General features: G+C 38.4%; 2 protein-coding genes across 3 annotated transcripts in view; one reads left to right on the forward strand and one right to left on the reverse strand.

The window, feature by feature from the left end:
* ABCA1 (ATP binding cassette subfamily A member 1) overlaps window positions 1-16049 on the forward strand; it is a 63810-nt gene extending 47761 nt beyond the window's left edge. For both annotated transcript variants that reach the window (XM_053465876.1, XM_053465877.1), the window contains 25 exons: window positions 274-322; window positions 460-573; window positions 826-974; window positions 1474-1598; window positions 1927-2025; window positions 2553-2742; window positions 2972-3066; window positions 3514-3546; window positions 3762-3867; window positions 4221-4295; window positions 4587-4756; window positions 4940-5117; window positions 5324-5439; window positions 7567-7711; window positions 8053-8176; window positions 8262-8391; window positions 9125-9245; window positions 9828-9890; window positions 10338-10444; window positions 10958-11099; window positions 12237-12371; window positions 12711-12814; window positions 12991-13083; window positions 14151-14394; window positions 15161-16049. In XM_053465876.1, the coding sequence (XP_053321851.1) occupies window positions 274-322; window positions 460-573; window positions 826-974; window positions 1474-1598; window positions 1927-2025; window positions 2553-2742; window positions 2972-3066; window positions 3514-3546; window positions 3762-3867; window positions 4221-4295; window positions 4587-4756; window positions 4940-5117; window positions 5324-5439; window positions 7567-7711; window positions 8053-8176; window positions 8262-8391; window positions 9125-9245; window positions 9828-9890; window positions 10338-10444; window positions 10958-11099; window positions 12237-12371; window positions 12711-12814; window positions 12991-13083; window positions 14151-14394; window positions 15161-15295 (3042 nt within the window). In that variant the 3' untranslated portion in view covers window positions 15296-16049. The remainder of the gene's footprint in view (window positions 1-273; window positions 323-459; window positions 574-825; window positions 975-1473; window positions 1599-1926; window positions 2026-2552; window positions 2743-2971; window positions 3067-3513; window positions 3547-3761; window positions 3868-4220; window positions 4296-4586; window positions 4757-4939; window positions 5118-5323; window positions 5440-7566; window positions 7712-8052; window positions 8177-8261; window positions 8392-9124; window positions 9246-9827; window positions 9891-10337; window positions 10445-10957; window positions 11100-12236; window positions 12372-12710; window positions 12815-12990; window positions 13084-14150; window positions 14395-15160) is intronic.
* A 3550-nt stretch (window positions 16050-19599) lies between these two features.
* Window positions 19600-27894, reverse strand: LOC128495469 (protein NipSnap homolog 3A-like). The gene is made up of 6 exons (XM_053465878.1): window positions 27592-27894; window positions 25172-25379; window positions 24817-24972; window positions 22952-23101; window positions 22302-22388; window positions 19600-20123 (listed from the first exon to the last, which is right to left on the reverse strand). Exons 1-6 carry the CDS (start codon window positions 27679-27681, stop codon window positions 20047-20049), a joined length of 768 nt encoding a protein of 255 aa, XP_053321853.1. The 5' UTR covers window positions 27682-27894; the 3' UTR covers window positions 19600-20046.
* Window positions 27895-27965: the final 71 nt, after the last annotated feature.

Consider the following 27965-nt stretch of genomic DNA (forward strand, 5'->3'; position numbering starts at 1 on the left):
AACAAGCTAGCGTCTTTGTAAAATGTGGTACATACATAATGATTTAAATTAGAGAAAGAGAAAACATGTTTTAAGTTTATTTAAGACTAACTTGTATGTAAATGAGCTTCAAAGTAATTTGCATGTGAGTGTGGGTTGATAACGTGATACAATTTTAATTTCCGCTATACATCTGTCCCAGGTTCCTTTTTGCACTATTTAAGAAAGAATACTTGTTTAACTAGAACAGTGGAACTAATTGGTTGTATTGTTTATACAAATGTATTTTTTTAGATATTCCTAAAAGTAGCTGATGAGACCGGTGTGGATGCTGACACTTCAGGTAACTTGCTTCTCCTAATCTCCTCATCCTGATCATGGTATTTCTAGTCTTGCTTAGGTGTTTCACATGCTTAATTTGAACTTGTAAGATGGCATTGCTACATGATGCTAAGTTACATTTCACCTTCATGATCACAGATGGGACACTGCCAGCTCGGAGAAAAAGGTACGCTTTTGGAGATCATCAAAGCTGCCTGCGACCCTTCACAGAAGACGATCCACTTGAAGCCAACGATTCTGATATTGACCCAGGTATTATTCCTCAAACTTGACCAACCAACCTTTTCACTAAAATAAAGTGTAGGCAACCACAGTTACACACACACATATATACATACATATTTATACAAATAATGAAAGTGTTTGTAAGAAGCCCTGTTTTACAAATTGTTTTACAGCCATTTGCTCTCATCTGCTTGATGGGACCTCCAAAAATAATGTGGTCCTGGTCAACATGTTGTCCCTCATCCTGAAACATTTATTGATCATGTTCTCTCTCTTCAGAGTCACGGGAGACAGATTTTCTAAGTGGTATAGATGGCAAAGGTTCCTATCGGGTCAAGAGCTGGAATTTAGTGAGGCAGCAGTTTGCAGCTTTACTCTGGAAAAGGCTGCTTTATGCCAAGCGCAGCAGAAAGGGATTCTTTGCTCAGGTAAATAAAATAAACATTCGAGAACTTTCCATGCCTGCAGCCATATCTTCATGTCTACATATAAGTTCATTGAGCACACACAGAATGATTCATATCAATCTGCTCTCCTTAGCTGGGGTTCTTTTTAAAAGATGTACAAACAAAACCATCAGATATCTCCTGTTTAAGTGTGTGTAGTAATTCGTGTCAAGCCACTGATTCAGTTTTTTTTTTTAATGAATGATAAGGACAAAAACCAACTCTTGTGTTTTCTCATTTTGGTCCAAGTGGATGAGCTCAGTTTTAGTAAAGACTTCACATGAGCTACAGAAGTATGTTAGTGAAAGGGAGCAGGGGGAATGGTGTTGGAGGAAGTTTGTGTGGCCACTTTTCCTCTTCTCTGACTAGAGAAGGAAGGAACTGAACCAGAGACCCTGTGAGACTCCAGGTCAAACCTGGAGAGTTCCCAGGACACTGTAGTTAGGCCCTCTGTAAAAACACACTGATCTGTGTCTTTCAGATTGTGCTGCCGGCTGTTTTTGTCCTTATTGCACTCTTGTTCAGCCTTATTGTGCCTCCCTTTGGCAAGTACCCCAGCCTTGAGCTTCAGCCCTGGATGTATGATGAGCAGTACACGTTTATCAGGTATGATAAGATAGGCCCACACAGAAATGAGTATACAACAGTGTCTTATTGTATGAGTTATGTTGTCATATTTGCAACCAAAGAACCAATACGTCTAGAAAAAAAATATCTACTTCCTGCTTCAACTTTCTGTTTGTAAACAACTACTCCCTCTTTTATGAGCTGCGACTTCCTGTTTCAGGCTTTCTAATGACATTGCACTGTCCACCTAAAAAATGAATACTACTTATATCACACTTTGCATTACATTATAGTATTTGTGAATAACTGTGAAACAATGCCGCTCTTCACTAGACTGATATATTGTCTGTGCTTGCATTGCTTGCAGCAATGATGCTCCAGATGATGCCGGCACCCAAGCGCTCTTGCGAGCCCTGACTGATAAGCCAGGCTTTGGAACGGCTTGCATGGAAGGATATTCTGTTCCGTAAGTGTCAGACATTGACGGCACCTTATTTCAGGTGTAGTGATTAACTATCTGTAAGCCTGACACAACCACCTGCTTCAAGGGATGTGTCTGATGCAGGCTTGTTATATAGTAGAACCAAGGTAGGGAGAGACCTTGTTATTCTTACTTGCTTAGTACCTTATTATAAAAAAAAAAATAGTATTTGCTATTATATAATTAATACAACTAGTCACACTAGTTCCATTTTGCCTAGTTTTTTTGTGAGGTGGTAACATCATAGCTTTATACATGCACTTTATCATTCTTGTTTGATATTTATTTAAACAGAAACATTTGAAATACTAAAACAAAATGAAACAAACAAAAAAACCAAAACGTAAATGGCAAAGTTTGGGGTTAAAACAAACAGGTCTCGGTGTGACTCTTTAAAGGACTGTTAATCGCTATAAATTAAATAAGGAAACCTTGTGGGAGAAAACATATACTGAAATGTGAATTAGTGAATACAAAAACAGATGTATAATTTCACTTCTCTTCCCACACAGAGGTGTCAGCTGCTCAGATGGAGAAGAAGAATGGAGCACGCAATTTGTCTCAAAATCGGTGGAGGAGATGTTCCAATACGGCAACTGGTCAATGGAGAACCCTTCGCCATCTTGCGAGTGCAGTAATGACAGGATAAAGAAGATGCTTCCAGACTGTCCTCCTGGGGCTGGCGGGCTACCCCCCCTGCAGGTACTGCTTCATATAGTGCTGCTTTATTATTTGCTAAGTATACATTATGTCCAAATAACAATTACTTCCACTAACTTAGCAAGGTGCTTATATAGCAATATGAGTATAGCCAGAAGGTGACATTTTTAGTCCCCTCACCAGATTTAGCCGGATCTGTACCACGTTGCCTTTGCTGCAGTGGTCAATGTGAACTCAGTCGCATTTTTTTTCTTTATCTTTTCCTAAACAGAGGAAGCAAAACACTTCAGACATCTTGCAGAATCTGACCGGTAGAAATATTTCGGACTATCTTGTAAAAACGTATGCACAGATCATTGGAAAAAGGCAAGTTTGAAATGATATGTTAAATGGAAATAATAGATATAGTGGTATTTCTGTTATATTTACTCCAATGTTTACATAGGATTGGAACGCATCTATAACTGAAAATCTTTTTTAAATTACAGAGCCTACCAGAGCTACCATTTAATAACAATTCCCTATATCATATCTAACAAAGCCATCAATGGGCCAGTTATCCATGCCCTTCCTGTTGTTTTTTCCTTTTTTGAGTTTGTGTTATCATTTTTATTTGTCACTTTCTATTTCTTATATGTTTTAACCTTACTAGAAGCTACACCATTATACTTTGTTGAGGCCCAGGAGTAAAAGGGGAGGGTATACTATACTATCTATATTGCATGACTGTTATAAGGCATAGTTAATGTCAATTTAATATGTAGTTTTTTTTAATGAAGCTGATAACCAATATTATGTCCTCTTTTCCTTTAGCTTGAAAAACAAAATCTGGGTAAATGAATTTAGGTAAGAAATCTAAGAGTTTCATTGTTTTATGTTTGTGGGAATGTTGTATGATACTGGGAAAATATACATATAAATATGGAGCCAGGTATATAGTATATACTGAGTGGTTCTGCTGGATTTGTCAGTGTGTATTTACATGGAACATGGTAAAAGACATTTGTACGAATATTCTTGCTTTATTTAACGTAATTTCCCTGTTCTTTGGTCTCCCTCAGGTATGGAGGCTTCTCGCTTGGTGCAAGCAGTTCCCCAGCAATGCCTCCAAGTGAAGAGATTATGGCTTCCATTGATCACATCAAGAAACACCTGAAGTTGACTGAGGTATACACCAAGGTGCCTTTGTTGACTAGGGGATATGTTATAGTTGCCATGTGCCAAGATATACATTTCAGCTAAGGACATACAACTTTTAGTGTAAAACTCTTATGGGGAAGTTGCCTCATTATTGATTTGAGCATAGGTATAGTTTACTGGCTGTATGTAATACAGATGCATTTAGCATGCAGAGCTTTACATTTAAAATTTACAGTAGTTGCCTTTCAACAGGTTACTTGTATTGAAGCTAGATTTGTGACTGAGCTAACAAAACTAGGGTGTCTAATAGTGATTTCCCACGTAGGTATATACCTTTGTTTTTCCATACATAAGGCCGTGCATTTTTATATTCATTTCAGGATGGTGCCATTAATCGTTTTCTTGACAGTTTTGGGACTTTCATGAAGGGCCTGGATGCGAAAGATAATGTCAAGGTATTTTCATTTGGCCTCACTTGATTTTGTTGTTATTCTTCACCTGGAATATAACCTTAATTTTGGTCCGGTCTATAGTTACCTCCAAGTTTTCTTGGAGCAAGGAGACACGTATATATTGTCATTTATAAGAGAGAAAGTGTAATAATGCAGAGCTGTCAAATCCATCTAATACAAGAATATAACCAGTTAGGATTGTATATCTAAGTGTCATCTGGAATGTATGTCGCCTTTGCAGATTGTAGCTGGTGACAATATTAAGGCAGATGTACTGTGTTTTTTTCTTTCCAGGTCTGGTTCAACAATAAGGGCTGGCATGCTATTGGTTCTTTCCTCAATGTGATGAACAACGCTATTCTTCGTTCCAACATACGCCAGGGCGAGGATCCTGCCAGATATGGAATCACTGCCTTTAATCACCCCCTTAACCTCACCAAAGAACAGTTATCTGAAGTTGCATTGTGAGTAGCATATTTAAGGATGGTTTCTGTACCTTCTGGGAATTTTAATTGGGGATTTGTGGTGACAAAGTTAATCAAGGCTGTCATATGTCAAAGTATTGCTGCAAATAAGAAAGAATAACTAATATTTGGTAGAAAATGGTGTTTCTTAAATATATATATGTATAACATGCATATCTTTAGGATGACTACATCTGTGGATGTCTTGGTTTCCATCTGCGTGATATTCGCCATGTCGTTCGTGCCAGCTAGTTTTGTGGTTTTCCTGATCCAGGAGAGAGTGTCCAAAGCGAAGCATATGCAGTGTATCAGCGGTGTGAAGCCAGTTATCTACTGGCTGGCCAACTTTGTCTGGGATATGGTGAGAAACTAATACAGATAAAGCTTTTGAAAGCAAGATGCATGATTCTAAACGAGTAAACATATTTTAAAACCCTCTCCCCGATACATATATCTCTCCAAAGAAAATTATTGGTATTTTACCTCTTATCCATGGTAACAAAATAACAGTATGATGTACCAAAAAAGTTACAAATGAATTTATTATGATACTATTTTTTTCCCCAGTGTAACTACATAGTACCGGCGACTTTGGTCATCATTATATTCATCTGCTTCCAGCAAGACTCTTACGTCTCTTCTTCCAATTTACCTGTGCTGGCTCTCCTGCTTTTATTATATGGGTAAGTCACATATAGATATCTGGCACAGCACACCATACACTTCATCTGCTTTACCATTTCTGTAGGTCCATGTATAAACGGTCATCTTGGGAGGAGGTGTATCAAACTTTAGCCAGAACTAGGGCTGCAACTAACGATTATTTTAATAATCGATTAGTTGGCCGATTATTTTTTCGATTAATCGATTAATCGGATAAAAAAAATGAATGTAAATTTTTAATTTATTTAAAATAATTTACTAAACAAATGATGCTAAATACAAACAGCAGAATAAAAAACTTTGATAATACATTTCTTGTCTTTATTTCCCAACCAGCCCCCCAATATATGCACATTTGAGCCCAGGCTTGCTACGCTGCCTCCCAGACATGCCATGCTGCCCCCCCACATATGCCACACTGCCTACCACAGCACTCCATGCTGCCTCCCACATATACCACTCCACGCTGCCTCCCACATCTGCCACTCCACGCTGCCTCCCACTTATGCCACTCCACGCTGCCTCCCACATCTGCCACTCCACGCTGCCTCCCACATATACCACACCACGCTGCCTCCCACATATACCACTCCACGCTGCCTCCCACATCTGCCACTCCACGCTGCCTCCCACATCTGCCACTCCACGCTGCCTCCCACATATGCCACTCCACGCTGCCTCCCACATCTGCCACGCCACCTCCCACATGCCACTGTGCCTGATACGCCTTATACCCCCTGAAACACCACTCCGTCCTCCCCAGACATGCCACCCTGCCCTCCTCACATATGCCACGCCATGCTGCCTCCCACATCTGCCACTCCACAATGCCTCCCACATATGCCACGCTGCCTCCCACATCTGCCACTCCACGCTGCCTCCCACATCTGCCACTCCACGCTGCCTCCCACATCTGCCACTGTGCCTGATACGCCTTATATCCCCTGATACCCCACTCCATCCTCCCCAGACATGCCACCCTGCCTCCCAGACATGCCACTTCTCTACCCCCAGATATGCCACTCTACCCCCAGATATGCCTTATACACCCTGATACACCACTCCGTCCTCCCCAGACATGCCACACTGCCCTCCCCACATATGCCTTATATACTGTATATGCCTTATACCCCCAGATATGTCACTTCACTGCCCCCAGGATTTAGATTCCCCTAAATTAACCCTAAACTCCCCATTAACCATAACTGCCCCTAAATTAACCCTTAACACCCCCTTAACCACAGCATCCCCTAAATTAACCCTAAAGACCCCATCAACCACAGCATCCCCTAAATTAACCCTAAACACACCATTAACCACAACTGCCTCAAATTAACCCCAAACACCCCATTAACCACAGCTGCTCCTAAATTAACCCTAAACACCCTATTAACATAACTGCCCCTAAATTAACCCTAAACACCCAATTAACCATAACTGCCCCTAAATTAACCCTAAACACCCCACTAACCATAACTGCCCCTAAATTAACCCCCACCTCCCCTAACTTTCAGTAGCCCAAATATATATATATATATATATATATATATTACATATATATACATATATATATATATATATATATATATATATATATATATATATATATATACACACATACACATTATATATATACTTACAGTTAGATGAGTGTCACAGCCATGTGGTTCTGGCCTGGAGAAGGAAGGGGCGGGGCCAGTTGTCACAGTGATTACAGGGAGGGGGAGTAAGTAGGAGCTGCTGCTGTGAGACGGTGAGTCAGACTAAACGGATTATATAATGAGGGGGATTTTTCAGAGCGTTTGCTCTGAAAAAACCCTCATTTTATAATCGATAATAATCGATTCAACTAATCGATAATGAAATTCGTTGCCAACGAATTTCATTATCGATTATTATCGATTTTATCGATTAGTTGTTGCAGCCCTAGCCAGAACATTATTAACATAATAGCAGCAATGAGGTTGCATGTGTGCATAGAACCAGCGTTACAGCGCCAATGTGCCAGAAAGATTTACACATTTAAAACTAGTGTGCGTATTATTACACATACGTACTGCAACAGTACGTATGTAACAAGACCAAAACAGTGCAAAAGTTTAAAACTAGAACCTTGTTTCTAAATGTGGTTGATTTTGTTCTCATAGGTGGTCCATCACTCCTCTCATGTACCCAGCTTCCTTCATATTCAAGATCCCCAGCACAGCTTATGTGGTGCTCACCAGTGTAAACTTGTTCATTGGAATCAACGGCAGTGTGGCCACTTTTGTGCTGGAACTGTTCACCAACAACGTAAGAATGTTTAGGATGTGCTTGATTACAATAGATCATTGATGCCTTTAAATTTGGACTGGATCATTCTTTAGCAAAGAAAAATGTACAGGGATATAACAAGTTACAATGACATGCTTAGCTATAGCTTGTTGATCCAGTGAGAAATCAGAATTTTTGAGGCACAGTTGGAAATCTCTTCCATGTGGGCCTTTTGTCTTCTTCTGGGCCAACTGCAGGCTTGAAGGTAATGCTTATGTACATAGAGTTTTAATTGTAGTTACTTTTATTTAAGACGAAAACAAAATAGCATTCTCTCTGTGGTTCTTGCAATTGACTAATTATAGCTATTTTTTTATTAGAAATTAAACAACATTAATGATATTCTGAAGTCCGTTCTCCTGATCTTCCCTCACTTCTGTCTGGGTCGAGGACTCATTGATATGGTGAAAAATCAGGCTATGGCCAATGCCCTGGAAAGATTTGGTAAGGGATGTTCTTAATGTATCCATCCTCCCATGAATCCCAGCTCGTGCATACCCCTAATCATGTTTTTTGGGTTTTGGTACAGGAGAAAACCGCTTTGTCTCTCCCATGTCCTGGGATCTTGTTGGACGGAATCTTTTTGCAATGGCTGTGGAGGGTGTGGTATTTTTTGTAATCACCCTGCTGATACAATACCGTTTTTTCATTAAACCGAGGTAGGTGTACTTCCCAGCACAACCAACAAGGGTTGCTGTTTGCAAGCATTTTATGTGTTAGATGCTGACAACCAGAAAATATTAACGGGGAATGTTTGCACCAATTAATTAGTGATTGCATGCATTGTTGTATTCTAAAAATTTGTTTTACAACTTCCCATATGTCACTGTTACAATTAGTTCTAGATTATCTTTTGCCAATAGAATTGTTCACCATCTCTATCTGCTGAACCTGTATATTAATTATGACCCACAACACTGATTGATTTATGTATACAAAAGTACTAAATTAGATGCCTTAAATAGCTTTGAAGAAATGTGGAGGTGATCTAAGGATTCATTGTCACCATAAATACAATAACAAATAAAAAAAGAATTACAAAAAAGTGAGCCATTATACCTAAACAGTCTCAAAAGCTTAAAAAGCTTTAAAAAGCTTAAAAAGCTCAAAAAGCTCAAAATGTTATGGAATTTGTTTCTACTTCGCAAAAAGGGTGGCCAAATTTTCCATTTTATGAAAAAAAAAAGCCTTGAGATACAGTATTGATTATAGTTTAGTATTGCACGCTGCACATGTGCCTGTTGGCTTGGCGGTCTCAATCCTGTGCAGTGATACGGATTCAGGAAAGGCCGGAGGCAGTAGTGGGTTTATATGTCATTCTGCAGTGTCTTAGAATAGTATGATAATACCTGCAAGTCATATAAATTATCATTCCATTCATCTTTTCTCAAGACCGGTGAGTTCAAAGCTCCCTCCTCTGATAGACGAGGATGAGGACGTGGCAAGAGAGCGACAGAGAATATTGAATGAGGGCGGTCGGAATGACATCTTGGAAATTAAAGGGCTTACTAAGGTGAGGACCTGTTCATACCTGTAGACCTAGTTGGTGCTATCTTACACTCATGTACTATACATGTGTAACCCCAGGCATAGACCGTGGAAGGCTACCACCTGCTTCAAAGTCTTCTGTCTGTTTTAACCTGTTGCTATCTGGAAACTGTCATACCTTAAGGAATGTTAACCTTTTGTATGCCAGAAGAGCGGGCAATGCTTTGCCACTCCCATAAACATGCATAGACAAATTGGCAGGTATTCACTTTGGATACATTTGTTGAGTTTTAGTTTTATTAAGGAGAGAAGTATAGAAACGTAAAATATCTGGGGAGCTGGATTCACATGCTATACTATGCTCTTACGGATTATGTTAAAAATACATGTTTACAGGCAGCATTTTACAGGTTACAGTCCCACCACCTTCAGCAAGCAGTCGACTGTGCGAGGATCTGCCATAGTATCCATTATCCGTTGTAGATTATATTTCAAAAGGGTTTCCATAACAGAGTGGTTAAATAGTTCTTCACATTGTGAGCGGATGTAAAACAGAAAGACTGTCCAGAGATTCCGTATTTTAAGTGTAGATTTCTTAATTCTCCAGATCTATAGAATGAAGAGGAAGCCAGCTGTGGATAGAGTGTGTGTGGGCATCCCTCCAGGAGAGGTAATTAAAACATATCTACTGTCACAAATTACATTTTTGGGCTGTTTGGTGTCAGTAAGATTCAAATGTTTACAGTTATATGTTAAGTAAACAGTTACCCATCTCTTGCATACTGTGCCGAAAAATACAAAATTAACTGAATTCAAAAACATATTCTTTTTTTTATTTCATCGCTAATAATAGATCCACCCAAATAGATACATGTTAGAATGTTAGGATATCCTTGTTTGAGCACAAGTCAAATATTCCAAAATTAGATTTTGGTCAATCTTGTAAATCGCTTTATTACTGTTGTTTTTTAAATGATAAATTATGCAGAGAAAGTATTGCTTCTGTCAGTTACAGAAACCACACGTATATATTAAATAATACTATAATATACTATGTTGTTTTATTATGTATTAAATGATCCAATATGCTTACCTGCAGTCTGGTCATTGTTTATAGTGCTTTGGGCTGCTTGGAGTCAACGGTGCAGGCAAAACCACCACATTTAAGATGCTTACGGGAGACACTGATGTGACTTCTGGAGAAGCCTTCCTTAATGGACACAGGTTAGTAATAAACATTTCCATACATTTCAGATGATATAGTACCAGTACGTGGATGGTCATGAAGTGGACATAAGTAAGGAAGTAACACTGTTGAGAAAATGCCTTGTTGCTGTTCTTGCTTTGTCGCGTATCAATAGGAAATTACCTTGGATATTTTTCTCTTTTTCTTTGTGGTGACTGTGCCTGTTACTTAGATCTAGCCCTGATATGTTCTCATACATCCACAGATATTACACTCTAAGGAAACTACCCTTCCCTTAGACTTGTCTAGTGTAGTATGCGTCTCCATTTACTCCCAGCTGCCTGCAACACTTTCTAATTAGTCTGAAAAGATTGCTGACAATGTGAAATTAATGAATTCTTCCATATGTACATTGCATACTACCCTTCTAAATTGTGTGACAAATATCCACACCAGTTAGACAGACGTGGAGTATTTCATATTTCAAATAAAGAGAGTGAATAGAAATTCTTTTCTGAGAAAATTTACTTATGAGTAATTTTGATTCACAGTATCCTGTCGAACATGCAAGAAGTCCATCAGAACATGGGATACTGTCCTCAGTTTGATGCCATCAATGAGCTTTTGACGGGAAGGGAACACTTGGAGTTCTATGCTCTCTTACGTGGGGTTCCTGAGAGAGAGGTTTGCAAGGTAAAATCATTTTTCACTGTTTCCCTGGACTGTCAGTCTTCACTGTCCTCCTGGATACTTGTAAAATATATTTTATGGCTTTTGAGTAACAGATTTAGCTCTAGGCACATCTAATTGATATTTTTAATTGGACAGGGCTTTATAGCAAAAGTTTAAACTCCTAAAAGATGCTGAGAAGCTAGAATCCTAAGAGGCAGCTGTTATAATAATAAGCTGTTTCCTTAGTCCTGGGAGAAAGTGATGCACTAGATCTTACATCTTTAGATTTTTGCATCATCCTACATGGCATTGTGTCACATTACATTTAATAATGTCTTTTCATTTGCACATTGTAGGATGCCTTTTCTTTGTATGATCCCTATTCTTAAAGCTTTTAGCAGTTATAGATATTGATGTACAGATGTTCATAGGTGAATACTTGCTGAGAGGGTGGCAGATAAGTAGAATAACTTTCTGCCGTATGTGGTAGCGATCAATACAAAAATGTATAGGATCAACTATCCTGGACGTAATGTTTGAGGCCAGATGGTGCATATTTGGAGTTCTAAAGTTTTGTAGTCTGCAGACATCAATATTAGGCCTGCTATCAGGGCCGCCCTTAGACAGGGGCAAGTTGGGTTCTTGTCCTGGTTACCACACTTACGAGGACCCACAGTGCCCTTGCTTACCATCCTTCCTCATGTACATGATCTCAGCATGTTCCTTTATAAACCGTTAAGGGAGCCCTGGAAACTCTTAGGGAAACCCTGTCTGCTATGAAATCCCAATTGTTTGGCTACTTCTGGCTAGTAAATCCTAGAAAAGCTTTGAACTCTCCAGCTGTGAGGGGTCAATAATGTTTTGTTTGTGGTGCACCTCTTCTCACGTAACAGTTTATGTTTGAACATAAGATATTATATAATTTCTTTATTATGCACATTTAAAATAAGATAATTTGTATTATATAGCACAATCTGGGTAATCTGGTTAGGTGCAACAGGTGGATATAAACACTTATTTCAAAGAGAGAACAAAACGCTTTGTTATTTTCTAGTCATTGCATGTCTTAGATGTTTTATTACATGTTCAGCAGAGATCTTCAGATGTATTATATGTAATTAAATTCAAGACCATTGGCTCCTTGTTCCCCATGCTTAGGTTGCCGAATGGGCAGTGCGCAAACTGGGCCTAGTAAAATATGCCGAAAGGCGTGCCGGAAACTACAGCGGGGGAAACAGGCGCAAACTATCTACAGCCATGGCCCTCATCGGGGGGCCTCCTGTGGTTTTCCTGGTAAATAATTTGAATTTACCTCAGTGGTTTCTATTTTGATGCGGAATAAGTTGGAAATGTCACCATAAAATATTTGGCATTATTATAGTGGTTGCTGTGGAATTAGTGACTTAAAGAGATCTTGAGACCAAAATAGGTACATGGATATGATGGTGGGTGCACAGGGCAATGGTTCTAATATCTCCAGTGTATTTTCTTTAAATTAAAGACTTATCTAGTTACTGTGTTAATATGTATTAATTATTGTTTAACAATTTTGCCAATAACAGCGCTTTTAAATAAATTACTTGGTGATAGAAACCATTATAGAAACGTTAACACATGTCTTTCTAACCATAGGATGAGCCTACAACGGGCATGGATCCCAAAGCTAGACGCTTCCTGTGGAACTGCGCTTTAAGTGTTGTTAAAGAAGGGAGATCAGTTGTTCTCACGTCCCACAGGTAAGTACTAGATACCATGTTAATCATTCCCAGGCTTAATTGGGATCCTATGTTTTTACTAAAAAAGGCTGCTTACAGATGTGTATATTGTATTCATAAAGTAACCATGCAGTATTTTCTACATTGCAAGACATTTTATTTCATTTTTTAACATATTCATGCTTTTTCCCAAACAGTATGGAAGAATGTGAAGCTCTTTGCACAAGAATGGCCATCATGGTTAACGGGAGGTTCCGGTGTCTTGGAAGTGTCCAGCATCTAAAGAACAAGTAATTATTTTTTTCATTTCCCCTTTGGCACCAGATTTCTCAGTCAGCATAAGGTGGGGGAAAGTCAGTGCTATACGGTATAGAAGTTTGAAGTAATAATCGTTGAGAGTTTACAATTGGTTACAGGGAGGAATTAGACAGAAGGTAAAGGACTGCTTGGGCAAGGATGATTTGATTGTAGCGAGGGTCATGTGGAGAAGTCAGTCGAGTAGAAGGTGGAAACCAGATGGTTTCTTTTCAGGATGCAGTTGGTGGATATTAGGAGGATAGTTTGTATGTTTCTCATTTAAAGTTACTTTTTATTCTGGATGGTATTGGGAGCTAGTCGACTGGCGTGTTCGGGAGGGAAATAGAAAGCCACTTAGCAGGGAGGCGGGTTAAAAGGGTGTATGGGAGAGGAAATGTAGATTAGCATGTCATCTGCGTAGATTAGGCAATGGAATCCAATAGTTAGTTTAGCTTTCCAATAAATGTAGGATTTTAGCCGGAAGAAAACCATGTCATGGATGCCATGAGAATTAAGGGTGTGCAGGAGAAAGGGGTGGTCAACTGTGTCAATGGCTGTAAAGAGATCCATGAGCAAGGAGAGGAAACCTTTTTTGTTTTTAGCAGATTCGAGAGTGTAATTTTGGTGAAGTGAAACCAGGACATAATCCACTCAATGTAAAATTTACAACTAAAATATTAAGTTCATCAACTTGAAGAACTGTCGGTTTGTATTCTGGTAGTGATGTCTTTTAAAAGCATGCTCTCATACCATCATACGGCAGGTTTCAAATATGTTTAGGACTGCCTGAAAGTCAAAAATGTTCACAATTAAGTGCTGTGTAAATTGTTGGTGTTATATAAATAAAAGATAATGACAGTAAAATAATAATAAATGAAATGAATGTGGTTAGAGTGATCATGTTTATTGGTTGAAATGCCACTCATTTTCTTTTTGATACTAGCCAATATAAAATGAAGGTCAATAAGTTTAGATGTGTAGTAAAAACACCAATAATCACAGAAGATGCCTTGCACTCCTGAAGATTGCCTGATAGTAAGATGACCTCTTTTACTTACAGGTTTGGAGATGGCTATACCATAGTATTACGTGTATCAGGCTCCAACCCAGACCTGAAGCCTGTAGAAGATTTCTTTAGCCAGGCTTTTCCAGGTAGCGTGTTAAAGGAAAAGCATCGAGGAATGCTACAGTACCAGCTCCCCTCCTCACAGTCCTCCCTGGCCAGGATATTCAGCACACTCTCCAAGAACAAAAAAAGACTTCATATTGAAGATTACTCCGTCTCTCAGACCACTCTTGACCAAGTATGTCTATTTGTATATTGTTTAAGAATGGTTTACATGTTAATACGTGTTGGAACTACATAGATCAAGCATACAAAAATTGGATGACATATACATGATGTTGGATATAAGATGCTCTGCAACTTTACATTCTAATGACAGCTCATGTAATATCTAGCTATCTAAATTTATATATATATAATATATATATATATATATATATATATATATATATATATATATATATATATATATATTGGTTGGTCTGCTCACAGACGACTATTTTTGGCATTATGCTTAACCTGCTCTTTATAGCCCTTATTAGGCCACAGGTGGCCCCAAACAGTTTACCAAGCACCTTAGAAAATGTGGGTCAGACACCCTGTTAGTGGGATGGAGAACCAACCCACTCTGCTTTTCTGCATACTCCACTCCAGGGACCCAAAATACACAGGAGAAAGCATATCAAATATTATACTATACTCTCCCTGGTTGTATATACATACATACTGTATAGATTTCAACTTGCTGTGTAAAGAGAGAGATTTTAGAGACCTGGATGAGTTAAGTCATTGGTACACTATTTCTGTCGCATCTTACAGCGGCTTGCTTTCAGAGCTTAAAATAATGGTGTCCCTGAAGCCTCTTTATAATCTACCACGTTTGTATATAATATCAGTATAAAAACACGCATACATATTGGGTATATATGTTAACATTTACAGAAAAGTAAGGCATGCACCAAAATATTTAAGTAACATAGGACTTTCTTTTTTTTTCTTTCTAGGTATTTGTTAACTTTGCCAAGGACCAAAGCGATGACGATCTCTCCATGTCATTGCACAAAAACCAGACTGTTGTAGATGTTGCTCTCCTAACATCGTTTCTTCAGGACGAGAAGGTAAAAGAAAGCTACGTGTGATCAGCCTATATGGAGAATCTAAGAGGATTTGAATGAAAAGGCACTCATGGCTGTAGATGAAACATGAATGCCAAGGAGTCCAATCTCCAGGACCTGCCCAAAGGGGCATCGTATACTGGACAACACAGTGCTACCACTCAATGCAATGCAAATCAATGCAGTGACAGACAGAATTCCATGACAGAGGCCGTGCCTCTTGTACTGCCTTGTTGTACTATGCTCAGGTTGGATGCTTGAACTGAGACGCCAACAGTACGACAACGTGAATCTGTAGTGTTGCACCCACAGGTTCATTCCTTTTGTGGGCTTGACACCTTAGCTATTACATATAATTTTTAGGTTTTTTTTTTTATTGTTCATTTTGTTTTTTTGGGATCGCAAACCATTTTACCAGTGACACACTATGACCAGTGACTATTTATTATTAACTTTTTTCCTTTCAAATTTACATGTACATTGTGAACAGGAATGCCAAACTCGGTGTGCCCAGAACTGAAGGACTAGCTTTAATGCTCTGGTGATGTCACGCACAGTTCATTTTTCGGTAGTAGGCGCATCCACTTCTCCTGTTAGCCATGGATATCATTTCTATGCTATGTGTTGCAGCCAAGGATTACAGGGCACACATTTACAGCAATAAAATCGGAATGTAGGCAAGTTAGTGCTTGCCGACTAGTAGGACCGTAAAGTTTTAAGCTGCAAACAGCAATTAAGTAAAACAGGTTTGGTGCCTAAAAATGCCAGTGGTGGAAAAGGGAAATTTTGGTTTGAGTTCCGTTCTTAGATTCAACAATGAATACCATATTTAATACAAATATTTTGTATTGCCAGCCGTTTAAAAAATGTAGGTTTTTAGTCGTATTGTTACATACCGTACATACTCAGGATGGCTCTGGATGGCTTTTTGTTATTATTAAGAGTGTTGTACCCTTCGGTTTAACCTCAAGGATCATTTGTGTATTCTCATTACCATTACATCGGCCAGGGTTTTGCCACAATGTGAGGAAATTTCTTGGTGCATTACGGATCTTCCTGGAAAGGGATTACTACTACGTTTACCGTGCACAAATGTTCAGCCGAGACAGGGGTAATAAATACTATGACTACTGCATATGAGTACAATTAGTTACCAAGGGATGTGTGACATTTTCCATATCGCTCACTCACTGAACAGCTAAGGCCTACTAGGTTGCCACCTTGGTGACAAGCCAAAACTAGTGTTCCATATATAGTGCATATTTAATTTCTTTGAATTTCTTGAGGAATTTAAAAGCAATTGACTTTGTGCACCCTTGGCATTTCTAGTCTTTTCTGTGATGAGTTGGCATTATGTCTTGCTGATGGGTTTTGCTACAATTAGCTACTCATAATATATGTTGTTTGAAGCCTTACTCACCATGCATACTAATACCCCTCTCGTGCTGCGTGTTTTCAGATCTGCACTTAATAGGCAAACGTATACAAGAACATATACGCTATATGTGGACATTGACGGATACGTTTAAATGAATCTATCTTATGGTGCTGTTCGTAAAACAAAAAGACTAAACCACAAAAGTTGGGGATCCAACCAAAACAAGATACAAACTAGCTTAATACAAGTCACATTAAAAAATGGTCACGACTTTCTAACTCTCTCCTTCCTTTTGTCTCAATGATTTGTTTACTGCCTCTGTCAGGGGGAAAAGGAGATACAGTTGACGTGTTTCAGGGAATATTTATGAATCACTATGTGCCATGATTGTAGCTTTTTGGCTGCAATCAGTAAGAGCAACTTTTGAAATCATGTAGACGGAATCCTGGCCCATTTGCCTCAGCCTACTTGCTGTTACAAATTGGTCAGAAGGAAGGTATTAGTCCCCGTACTTGCATAGTCCAAAATCTTTGACCTCCTAAACTCTCAACAAAATGCTGCAGGAACCTTTTTTGTATACTTATCAATGCAATTAAGATTATTTTTGTCATTTGTATATAGTTCTTTCGCCATAGTCTATGCAAACTTGTAGGCCCACATCCTCTGGTCTTCTTACTACAAAAGTGTCCAAATATGATCATCATAGGGACTGACAAAATGCCATTGAAAAGTGAACACATTCTTTCAGTGAAGTAGGACTTTGAAAAACCGTGTTATCCAAAATGTGCCTAAGTTAACTGATGGCTGTATAGTTCAGGTCATGTTTTCCATTAGCTTTTAACAAGCTCATCCTTTATAATGGACTGTTGTTACATATTACAAACAATCACAAGACAGTTTTTACACAGACCACTTTTTGTGGATGCGCACATATAGTAGGTCTTTTTTGAACCTGTGGTTTCTATGTTCTTGAACCAAACGTTATCCAGTTACACCTCACAGCCAGCAGTTTGGTAAAATGTCCTTTGCTCGTCCCAACTAATCTACGTTTTTTGTTGATAACAAATGGTGATTTCTTCAAGAACCACTGATATGTACCCATAATCTTACTGCTTATTCTCAGCGAGAAGCAATCAGACACTCTTATGCCACTATGTATATGCCAACGGACAATTTTGTGTCACACCCCATGGCGGTAGCCTGGAAGAAAGCATTATACATGGTTGCTTCTGTTTGTAAATCTTGTCTCTTTGTTACAGACATAACATTTCTCCCATATGATGTGATGTTGTCATGCATTGTGGTTCTTCATTCCAAGCACTTTATGCTGTCTATAATGGGATCTAATTTTGCACTGGAATACCCATTATTATTTCAAAGACTAGACAGAAAATTTATAATAAAAAAAAAATGGTTTTACAGTAACGTTCTAAGTTAAATCCTTCAGTTCAAATTTCTGTGACTGAAAAAAAAATATTTGTATTGTCATTAACTGTTTTAAGTATTAAAAATGTATAGCATAGATCTATGTTAATTTCCTTGTATTATGTCACGTAAATAAAATTTGTGACACCAAATCTGGCTTGTCTGGTTATATATTTTTGTAGGTGTGTTTATAACGAGGACTAATGTAATAAAGGAACATAAATAATCTGACAGAATGACTAAACTTCTACAAACTGGATTGTTTTGCTTTTTCAGCCAACTTAAAATGCATTTTTTAGGTGGGTGTCAAAGGGAATGGGATATGAATAGAACTATATTGCCTCCTTGGAGGCCCTATGAAAGATGGCCTATGATTATTTGTGGATTTAAATTGTCTTGCTCGATCTTAACATTTCTAGACTGTTTTATTATTTTCCTACGAGGCTGGTATACCATTTAGGGACATTTTCCTCTCCACAGAATGTTTGACCAAGTTGGAAATAACTGCAGCTCCTGTCTTTTGAAAGGAAAGTCTATTGTCCCATACAGCCCCAACTATGAAGACTACAATTACTTTGCAGAAGGGAAAAGAGGCAATGGGACAGCTGCCCTTCTTTCCCCACAGTAGGTATGGCTTTGGATTGAATTATGCTGAACCCTTGCAGTAGAAACTTGCCAAGGATGGTCCTTATGGTACAATGAAACCATAACTCTCCTGTTAAGTTTTTTTTTTTTAATAAACCTCTCTATTTTTATTTAAGCATTGACACGTGACAATTGTTTTGCTGAGCTAATTTCCTCAAATAATCAATTTGAAGGTAGCACGTACCAAAAATAGGTGTATACCCAAGTCGCATAAAATATTAGAGGAGCTAACCCTAAACGCAGTTACCCTACCTGCGAGGACACAAAACTTTTCAAATATACTTAGGAATTGCTCACTCCCGAGTATATACAAATGCAGGTTTTTATTGATGTGTATAGATCCCTAACACCTACCCACATGTATATGTGATCAGTTCATAAGGACTTTGTAATATTGAGTAATCACAGAACTTTGATTCAAGGGACAATAACTCAATCTTAAATTAATTCAAACAAGAACGTCCCTAAATCAGATAATCACAGAAATGTGCATTCCGTATTTGCCCGGTTATAAGACGACCTTGATTAGGAAAAAAATGGATATATGATAGCTGGAGTTTTTTTTTGTTTTTTTTTTTTAAACTATCCAGTTGAGTGCTTCGTATAGCAATGGACTTTCATCTTAGCCATACCCTGAATACTGCCTGGATTTGCAACACTGATTACCAGCAGTGCTTTTTGTCAGGGAGGAGAGATTGCAGTTTGGCTTTGCCCCATTGCATCAAACCTCCATCTCCTTTCCTCCAATCCGAGGACCATCTGAAACCCGTTCCTATATGAAGCATGAGGTAAGACTCTCCAGGTCATGAAGACTACGTAGTTTTCAGGTATGAGCTCAACTCACCTGTAACACATTTTGGTGGAAAAAATGAACATCTCAAACCACTACAAATCTATTTTTATTTGGTACATTACTAACCAGTGTTGATAGAACAACAAATGAAGCACAAACTTCACACAAGACAAGTAAAGTTTAGCGTGCATGGTTGGGTATGCAGTTACTGTATAGTCTGTGCAGAAGTGCAAATCTGTTGCCACTACAATATTATGTGTAGTTACCCTTCACAACTGCTGCGGGGTTTTCTGCTGAGTGAAAGAAATACATATAGTGTTATAGTGGTAACAAACCTTCACTACAGCACTGATTATGAAGTAATTACAAGCTCAGTCTTAAAGGCACTGTATCTTAATAAATAGCCATCTTTCGATCTCATGAATGTAAGGCATACATTGAAAAAGCATTACAGATCTATATTTTTCAATTCAGCGGTCAGGTCTTAGGAGCTCAGGCATACGGCGCTGGTGTCCAGCCGATATCGCCCTGGTGTTATTTCAGGGGCGAGAACGCTGTGGGAAGTAGAAGCACATTCTTCTGGGACACCAGGAATCTTACGCTTTCTCTCACTGAAACATGAAGAAAATTAGAAAAAAAATTGTCAGATCATAAGAGACAATATAGGTTTCAAACAAACCCATCATGTAGGGCAGTAGAACAGAACCTCCTCCTGTTTCCTGAATTAGTACAGATGTAACGGTTTGTCTTCTCATCTTACCCATTCTTTTATACAAGTACACAATTATGTTAATAATTAGATGGTGTGAATTAAGCCTACGGTTTTCTGGTCATACAAGGTCACGTGAAAATGATTTAGCTTGAGGATGGGGGTGAGGAAAGTGTTACTATAGTTCTCTACTCTGCACAGCTGCTATATGCCAATAGAGTCAGAGACATGGGGAGTAGGTAGACTTACTGGAAGGGACAGAGATTTATTTTCACAGCCACATTGACTGGTTCCATTCTAGTCACACATACATTTCTGTAAGTACCCCATATGCACCAATGACTTCTACAAGCCTCTTCCTGCAGTCTGAGTGGCTACTCTTTGCTATTAGTTAATGACAAGGTTTAAAGTAGTTTAGGTTGAGAAAAGACTTGGGTCCATCAAGCGCATCCATTTTCCTATTCCTTGTTTACCGCTGTTGATCCAAAAGAAAGCAAAAAACCCTTATGTCAGCAATATCGAATTGTGCTTTTAATGGGGAAAGCAATCCTTCTTGATGCCAAATCAGATTTCTCCTTGGATCAACAAGCACTAAATAAATATGAATTCCTTCATACATTAATATTAATTCCTTTAGACATAGCTCTCTATGTTCTGCTTCATTAAAAAAAGTATCCAGGCCCCTTTTAAAGACATCTAATGTATTTGCTAGCACCACCTCTTAAGGTAGTGAATTCCATACTTTAATTGTCCTTACTGTAGTAGACTAAATCTCCTTTCTTCAAGTCTTAAGGGGTGACCACTTGTCCTCTGTAATGATCTATTAATGAACAGGCCTTTAGAGAGCCCTTTGTATGGGCCCTTTACATATTTATATAACATTATCATATCCCCTCTAAGATGCCGTTTCTCTAATGTGTACAAAATAACTTTTCTAGCCTTTCTTCATAACTAAAGTTTTCCATTACCCTTATTAGTTTTGTGGCACTCCCCTGAACTTTCTCTAGTTCAGAATTGAAATGCATATTAAAGGTTAAGTCTTACCATGGACCTGTAAAGAGGCAGAATAATATCTTCCTCCCGTGAGTCATTACTCCTTTTAATACATGCCAATATCTTATTTGCCTTTTGCAGCCGCTAGCTGGCACTGTGCACTAGTGCTAAGTCTATTGTATACAATTACGCCCAAATCATTAGTAGATTTCCCCAAGGAAACGCCAGTTAAATATGTTGCATTTTTATTATTATTATGTCCAAAATGCATAATTTTACATTTGTCTACATTGAATCCAATGTGCCATTTATCAGCCCAGTTAACCGATTTATCCAAATCGTCTTGCAGTGAAGACACATCTAGTTCAGCCTTTATTACCCTACTTAATTTTGTGTCATCTGCAAACACTGAAACCTGAAAGGTAGTTGAGGGTAAAGTCATGTGAGATCCTAGATCCCCTGCTGGTTTCTGAAAGACCATCTAGAGATGGTTCTACATGGATCGCAATACCACCAAGAGTCTGATTAACAATCCAGACACCCCTAAGAACAAACTTTTGTTTCCACTATACACATTAAAAGTAATAAAGGCAACATGAAAGGCTTTGCAAGCAAAGCAAACTGTGAGGAGTATAGTAACAAATGGGAACAGGGCATTGCAAAATGAATCCAGTACTGGTGGAACGGTCTTTTACACCATGTCCAATTCACCTCCTTGACTCTTCTGCAACTATCTAGTTACAGGTATTCCAGGTCTGAATCTATTCACTCTCAGGTCTTAAGCAGACAATCCAGATAAAGTTGCATATATGTTAAGGCTAATGTATATTAGCCTGTAGTTGTGGGAGGGGCTATGGTTTTTTAACCAACGCCTCTCCCTCCCACAGCTACGTTACATCGCTTAACGTATATAAAGTTCGGTTACAGCAGCTCATTCATTGATGGGAAAGGTAAAAATCCTTTAAAACAATTCATGTGATTAAGGTATTCATGGCTTCAACACTCTTTAATGACTACCTATGCAATTATTTCTGAGATCTGAGAGAATCAAAAACAGTCCATCTACATGAAACTGGCATTAACTCACCCGCTGCAACCACCCTTGCATCTTCATGCGCTAGATGCCTTCCAGCAGCGCGACTGTCTGCATTCTCATTCCACCACAGAACATGGACTTGCATAAAATAAAATAAAAAACATTTAAACATAAAACATTATATTACTTTTGCGCAATGCCCTCCTTTACATCTCTTATCCCCCTGCAACTACTTAGTCCGGAGATCTGATTCCACACATTTAAACATTCTATTTTTTTCTCAATTCAAAAATACATGTTTTAACATTGATGAGTACCCTTTAATATGTTTTATAACTATTGTATCCCAATCAAAAATTACTTTTTGTACCTTTTATTGTACTGTAAACGGTAGTGTGCTAAATTTCTTAGCTACCAATATATAATAATATACAAATATATATATACTCTCACATAACCTGCCTTGAGAAAGAGCCTCAATAGCCTTTGTTTTGTGTTTATATAGATTTTCTTTTTATTTCTTGTGTATTTTCAATGTGCATTTAGTTTGTTCTAATTTTGCTGTTGCAAACCAAATCCACCTATAATTTTATTCTTTTTTTGTGCAGTATTTTTTCTTCAGGATTACACTAAAAGTAACAGAGAAACAAAAACAAATAATGTTCAGGATACAAAGAAAAAAAATTTCTATGGGCTACTACCTTGGTTGAGCAATCCATATTCCGTATTGAAAACGCCAACAAGTTTAGTGTAGCCAGTATTTACATGAGAGGAGATGGCGGCTCTGAAAGCATCTCCCCAAACAGCGGGTCCCCCAGGCATAAACTGAAAGGTCACTAATTCATAAACCCCTGTAAAAAAAGAATATATATATATATATATATATATATTATTATTATGATAGCAAATGGTTAGTGGAGAATACAGGAGGTATGTTGCAGAGGTCCTGGACTTAGAGTCATCATTTTATATCTCCAGCTATAGGCTGATTTAGGGTCAGTGGAAATATGTAGAACGGCTCCAGAAATCAACTGACTTGTTGGATTTTGGGTGAATTTAGCTAAAGTCCCAACATTCCCCAACTATAACCTAGTCGTGTCACCAATGGCTTCAAATGAAATTTGGCTCAGGAGCTCAGATTAACACATTAGGAATATTACTGCTTTGATGAGCATTTCCCAAGTCCAGGGACCCAGGCCGGTGGCTTGTGTCCAAGATGATAATGGTCCCTTTTTACATTTAAGACCAGCTGATACATACTATTTTACAAACATCCTAAAAGTATCATTTCAGAGGTTGACTCGGCAAATTTTATTTGAAAATATTTCAAACACAAAATGTTCGCATCCCAAAGGATAATGCATATATGAATGGAAGAAAAAAACAAATAAGGAAAAAAGAGTATGTATACATTTGTGGGGTTAATGAAATTAGGAGTAGTTACTCTGACATGATGTTCATTTGGAAGGTTGTACAGCTTCCATCAAACAAAAAACTAAATAATGGGAATTAGAGGCACTTCAACAAAACCAAGAGGTAAAAAAAGAGGTATATCCACAGCGCTCATGCAAGGAAAGTGATGTGCTTCACGCTAACTCTTTATTTCATAATTTGGGATTATGTATGAAATAGGCCAGCTGGAAAAGGTCTTATCACCATAGTAACGAATTAAATATTGCAGTTTATTGGCCAGTTACATTGGATGGTAAGAGATTGAACATGCTGGTTTAGAAATATTAAAGAAAGTAATTTAATCATTTGCGTTTGGAATTTGTTTGAAAAGGACCCATAAAAAGCATGAGGCAGAATATCGCAAGAAATATAATTTTAGAAGACAAATACACTAAACGTTAATCTCCAGCTCTTGTGGAACCAGAGCCAGATTAACACAACATGGGGTCCAGGACAATGTATTCAATTTGGGGTAAACCTCGCTTAAGATTTATGGCGATTTATAAAAAGCCCAAAAGGCTTCTTCTCCTAGGCCGACATGGTGTTTGTGTAAGGGGCCTACACTGGTGGTAGGTCTCTGTCACACGCATGGAACCCTCAAGTGACTACGCAGGTTCCTTATACATATAATGGGGTGCCAACTCCCAAGCACAATTAAGAAAATTATGTACCTCAGGCCATGCAGCAGTGCCTGGGATACCTTGTACATTAACTATGTGGAACTACAATTCCCACTGTGCTCCCATGAACATAAGATGGTAAAAGCCTAGCCAAGCATTGCAAGGGCTGTAGTTCCGCAATAGACGGGGAACTATTCCACAGATACGTATTCAGTCATTTCTGTGTTTCGGTAGTCATAAGGAAATTAAAACTGTAACGTAAGTAAGTATCTCCGCCACTTGGGCACACCTCATCTGAGGTCAACCAGACAAAGAGTGACACAATGCCAAACTGCTTTCCCAGAGAATTTAAAAGAAACTATTTTCCGCCCGGCATTTTGCAATACACCGTAGTGAGTAAAGCGGAGTAGACAGGTCCTCTCCCTGTTTTCTTACTGTAAAAGTATGAAGACTATAGAACATGTGATGTTACTTTGAAATGGAATTCCACTCACCTGGTTTTTCTGGCTTCTGTAACTTGCACCACGGCACCAAGTACGCAATTTCATTGTCCTGTTTGTCTAGCATCGGAAAGGCTTTAGCAATATAGTTCATAAAATCAGCGTCTTGAGAAAGGTTTGCCCGAACTGTTGTCCGTTGCGTAAAATTGTCTTAAGCAATAAAAAAAGGAAAGACGAAAACAAAACACTTTAAAAAATGCAAGAGCTAAATGCTAATTACATGATTTCGAAATAACAATCCAAAAGTAAAAATGAAAAGAAGAAAGCAACGTGTAAGGATGATCATCAGCTTATGGTTGATAACATTAGAGATAAAAGAAGTATACCCTAACATTCTAAATTTTCATACCATATTTCCAGATGTGGAACACCTTATTAAGGCCTCCTAACTCCATAGTGAAGTAGCCAATCAGCTCAGAGTGCTTGATGCGATTGTGGATTTTCTCATTTGTAAGCTTCATGAACTCTGACATCATTGATGGTTTGACGGTATATGTGCGAAATTCATAGAACGTGGTGTCTGTCTGGCGTGGACCTGTTGCAAACGCTGCTCTAGCCTAAAGGGTAAATAAAGAAATAAATAAATAAGAAGACTTAATGCACAAAAAGCTGAAGTAATAAAAACACTTGTATAGATGTAGGGTAAGGAAATGTAAGTCACTGGCAATCATACCAGAACACTTCACAAGCAAAGAAAAGATGGTCAGACATCATCTTGACTTACCAAGAATTTCAACTGAACGTTTCTAGTTAAACATCCAATGTGATCTATTAGACCATTTTCTTAAAGATGATTATTTAAAATTAAAAAAAGAAGATAAAAAGAAAGATACACACAGAATAGTCTCAGCTGACTCAAGACAATGATGTTGCCCAAAGTGGGAAATGAGGTCAGTATGGCTTTACAGGTACACTCCAGATATGATAGTGTCACCTTATATTTAAGCATTTTTATTGATCCTCTGTACATATTCCTCTCTCCTTTGCCGTTTTGTTTTGTAGATGATGTGTTCCGCTGAATGCATCTCCCCTCTTTCCCTCTTCCTCCCCCTCTTTCCCTCTTCCTCCCCTGCTTCTCTCTCTCTATCTTCACATCTCCTTCCCACCACATAATCTGCTCTAACCTCTAATATATTAGGTGAAGAGGGCCCTGCTCGCAAGCTTACAAGCTAATTAAGGTTTATTAATGAAATCATGAGTTTGCAAGGTGAGTAGAGATCAAGTCTTGTTATAATGGGCAAGATGACTGCATAATACAAGGGCCAATCATGGCCAGTATTTTTCAAGTATTGGTAAATCAAACTTATTTTTCATTGCCGATACCTTCAGTGAATGCTAAGCAGCTTTTTAATAAAACACTGCTCCTTCACTTTCCTGATGGCCACCAGCTCTTAGTCGGCAGCAGTTGTCCTCTGCCTACACACACACACGCGCTGCTCCCAATGTATTCACCTCAATGGTCAGGACAAGGCTCAAGACACGATACCATCACAGTATGGAATATAATGCCTATTTGTTTCCCACAGCCATGCTGAACGTTCCTCCACAGGTAATAGCTGATCTTTTTCTCGTTTTTTTTAAAGGTGCTGTCCCAGTTGCACAAAAGTTTGATCACACGCTCTATTCGCTTATACAAATAAACCTTAGCTGGCCTGTCATGTTCTTTTTATTGTTTATTTTTTCTTTCCTGGAGGTTTAAATCATATAAAAAACAAAGACAATTTTAAGAAGCTTTTCTAGTTTCAATGGCACCAACCTACCAGTCCATGCAGCAACTGTGCATCCCCTGCAAGGTATGAATAGGATCACATATAAAATAATAATAATAATAATAATTCTGGGAATATTTAACAGTACTATGAATTCTGTTTAAACCGCTGCATTTAATTACAAATGTTAGTTATTAAAATATGTAGAAAAAAAAACACAACTTACCTACAATTTATTGGATCCATTCTATATTTTATGACAGTGAGCTAAAGACCTCAGAAGGTAGAACATCTACATTAATTTACATAGAAAGTGAGTTATGTTTATTTGCATCTCTACTCTATTTTAGAAAATAGACGGGAGGACGCTTAAATACACTGGGTTGAGGTGGACCATAACTGGGGATGCCCAAATAATGAAACATGGGTCTATTCATAAAGTCATATAGGTGCACACTGAATGAGGTCCGTCTACTTATGCCAGGGCATATAAATACAGTTATATACTGGGAAAACAACACAGCAACCAATGAAATTGATCTATTGCCCCACGTTTATCATAACAAGAAATAAAAATGCTTTCATATATTATTATTTGTTTTACATATAGCACCATCAGATTCCCTAGCTCTGTATAAAAGGTAGACAGTATATAACATAACAAGGTGGCATACAGAAACAACATATAGGGCTATAAATAGAGAATGTTTGTCCCCTGATTGCCTTCTTTTGGATCAAGAGTAGGAAGGTTAGGTAGAAGGGTTGAACTTGATGGACTTTTTTTAACCGTATGAAGTATGTAACTGTGTAACAGGTGAGGACAGTGTAAATGCATCCCTAAAGGTGTTAATGTGCCACTACATTCTTCTATGACACCATGATATATAGGACACAGATGGTTACTAAATAGTTAATATCTGCTATCCTTATAGCAGTGGACTCTGTCAATTAACATTAAGACACAATTGATCACCCTTCAGATCGTATGATTCAAGCTTCTTTGGTTAATATTGTGACATCGTATACAGAACACGTGAGTCTTTTGCTACATGAAGCTCACCTGTGTGCATGCCGGCAGCTTTGCCCGGGTAAAAGCATCTGGTACACACAGCCTGCCCTTTGGAAAAAGGCACCTTAAAGTGGCCATCATGTTGAGATCAGCTAGCCCTTTGCGCAGGTCAGCTGCTGCCTTGGCTTATGGTAGTGATTTCCGTGCACTCTCTTTACCGTTAACGCAGACGGTCGATCATTTACTAAGTGAGAATGTTTGCGATCCCAGATCAGCGAGTGACAGTCACAGAGGTCAATGTCCTCTGCCCCACCGACTACAGCCAGGGCAGCCACCTCCCCCCCTCAGAGCAAACCAACTGAAAGTGAAAGTGAGGGGGAGCGCGGACTGTACCATGGTTTTACATAAACTGGCATTGTAAACGG

Source organism: Spea bombifrons, chromosome 1 (genome assembly GCF_027358695.1).
Source record: "Spea bombifrons isolate aSpeBom1 chromosome 1, aSpeBom1.2.pri, whole genome shotgun sequence".
In the NCBI taxonomy this organism is placed as follows: domain Eukaryota; kingdom Metazoa; phylum Chordata; class Amphibia; order Anura; family Pelobatidae; genus Spea; species Spea bombifrons.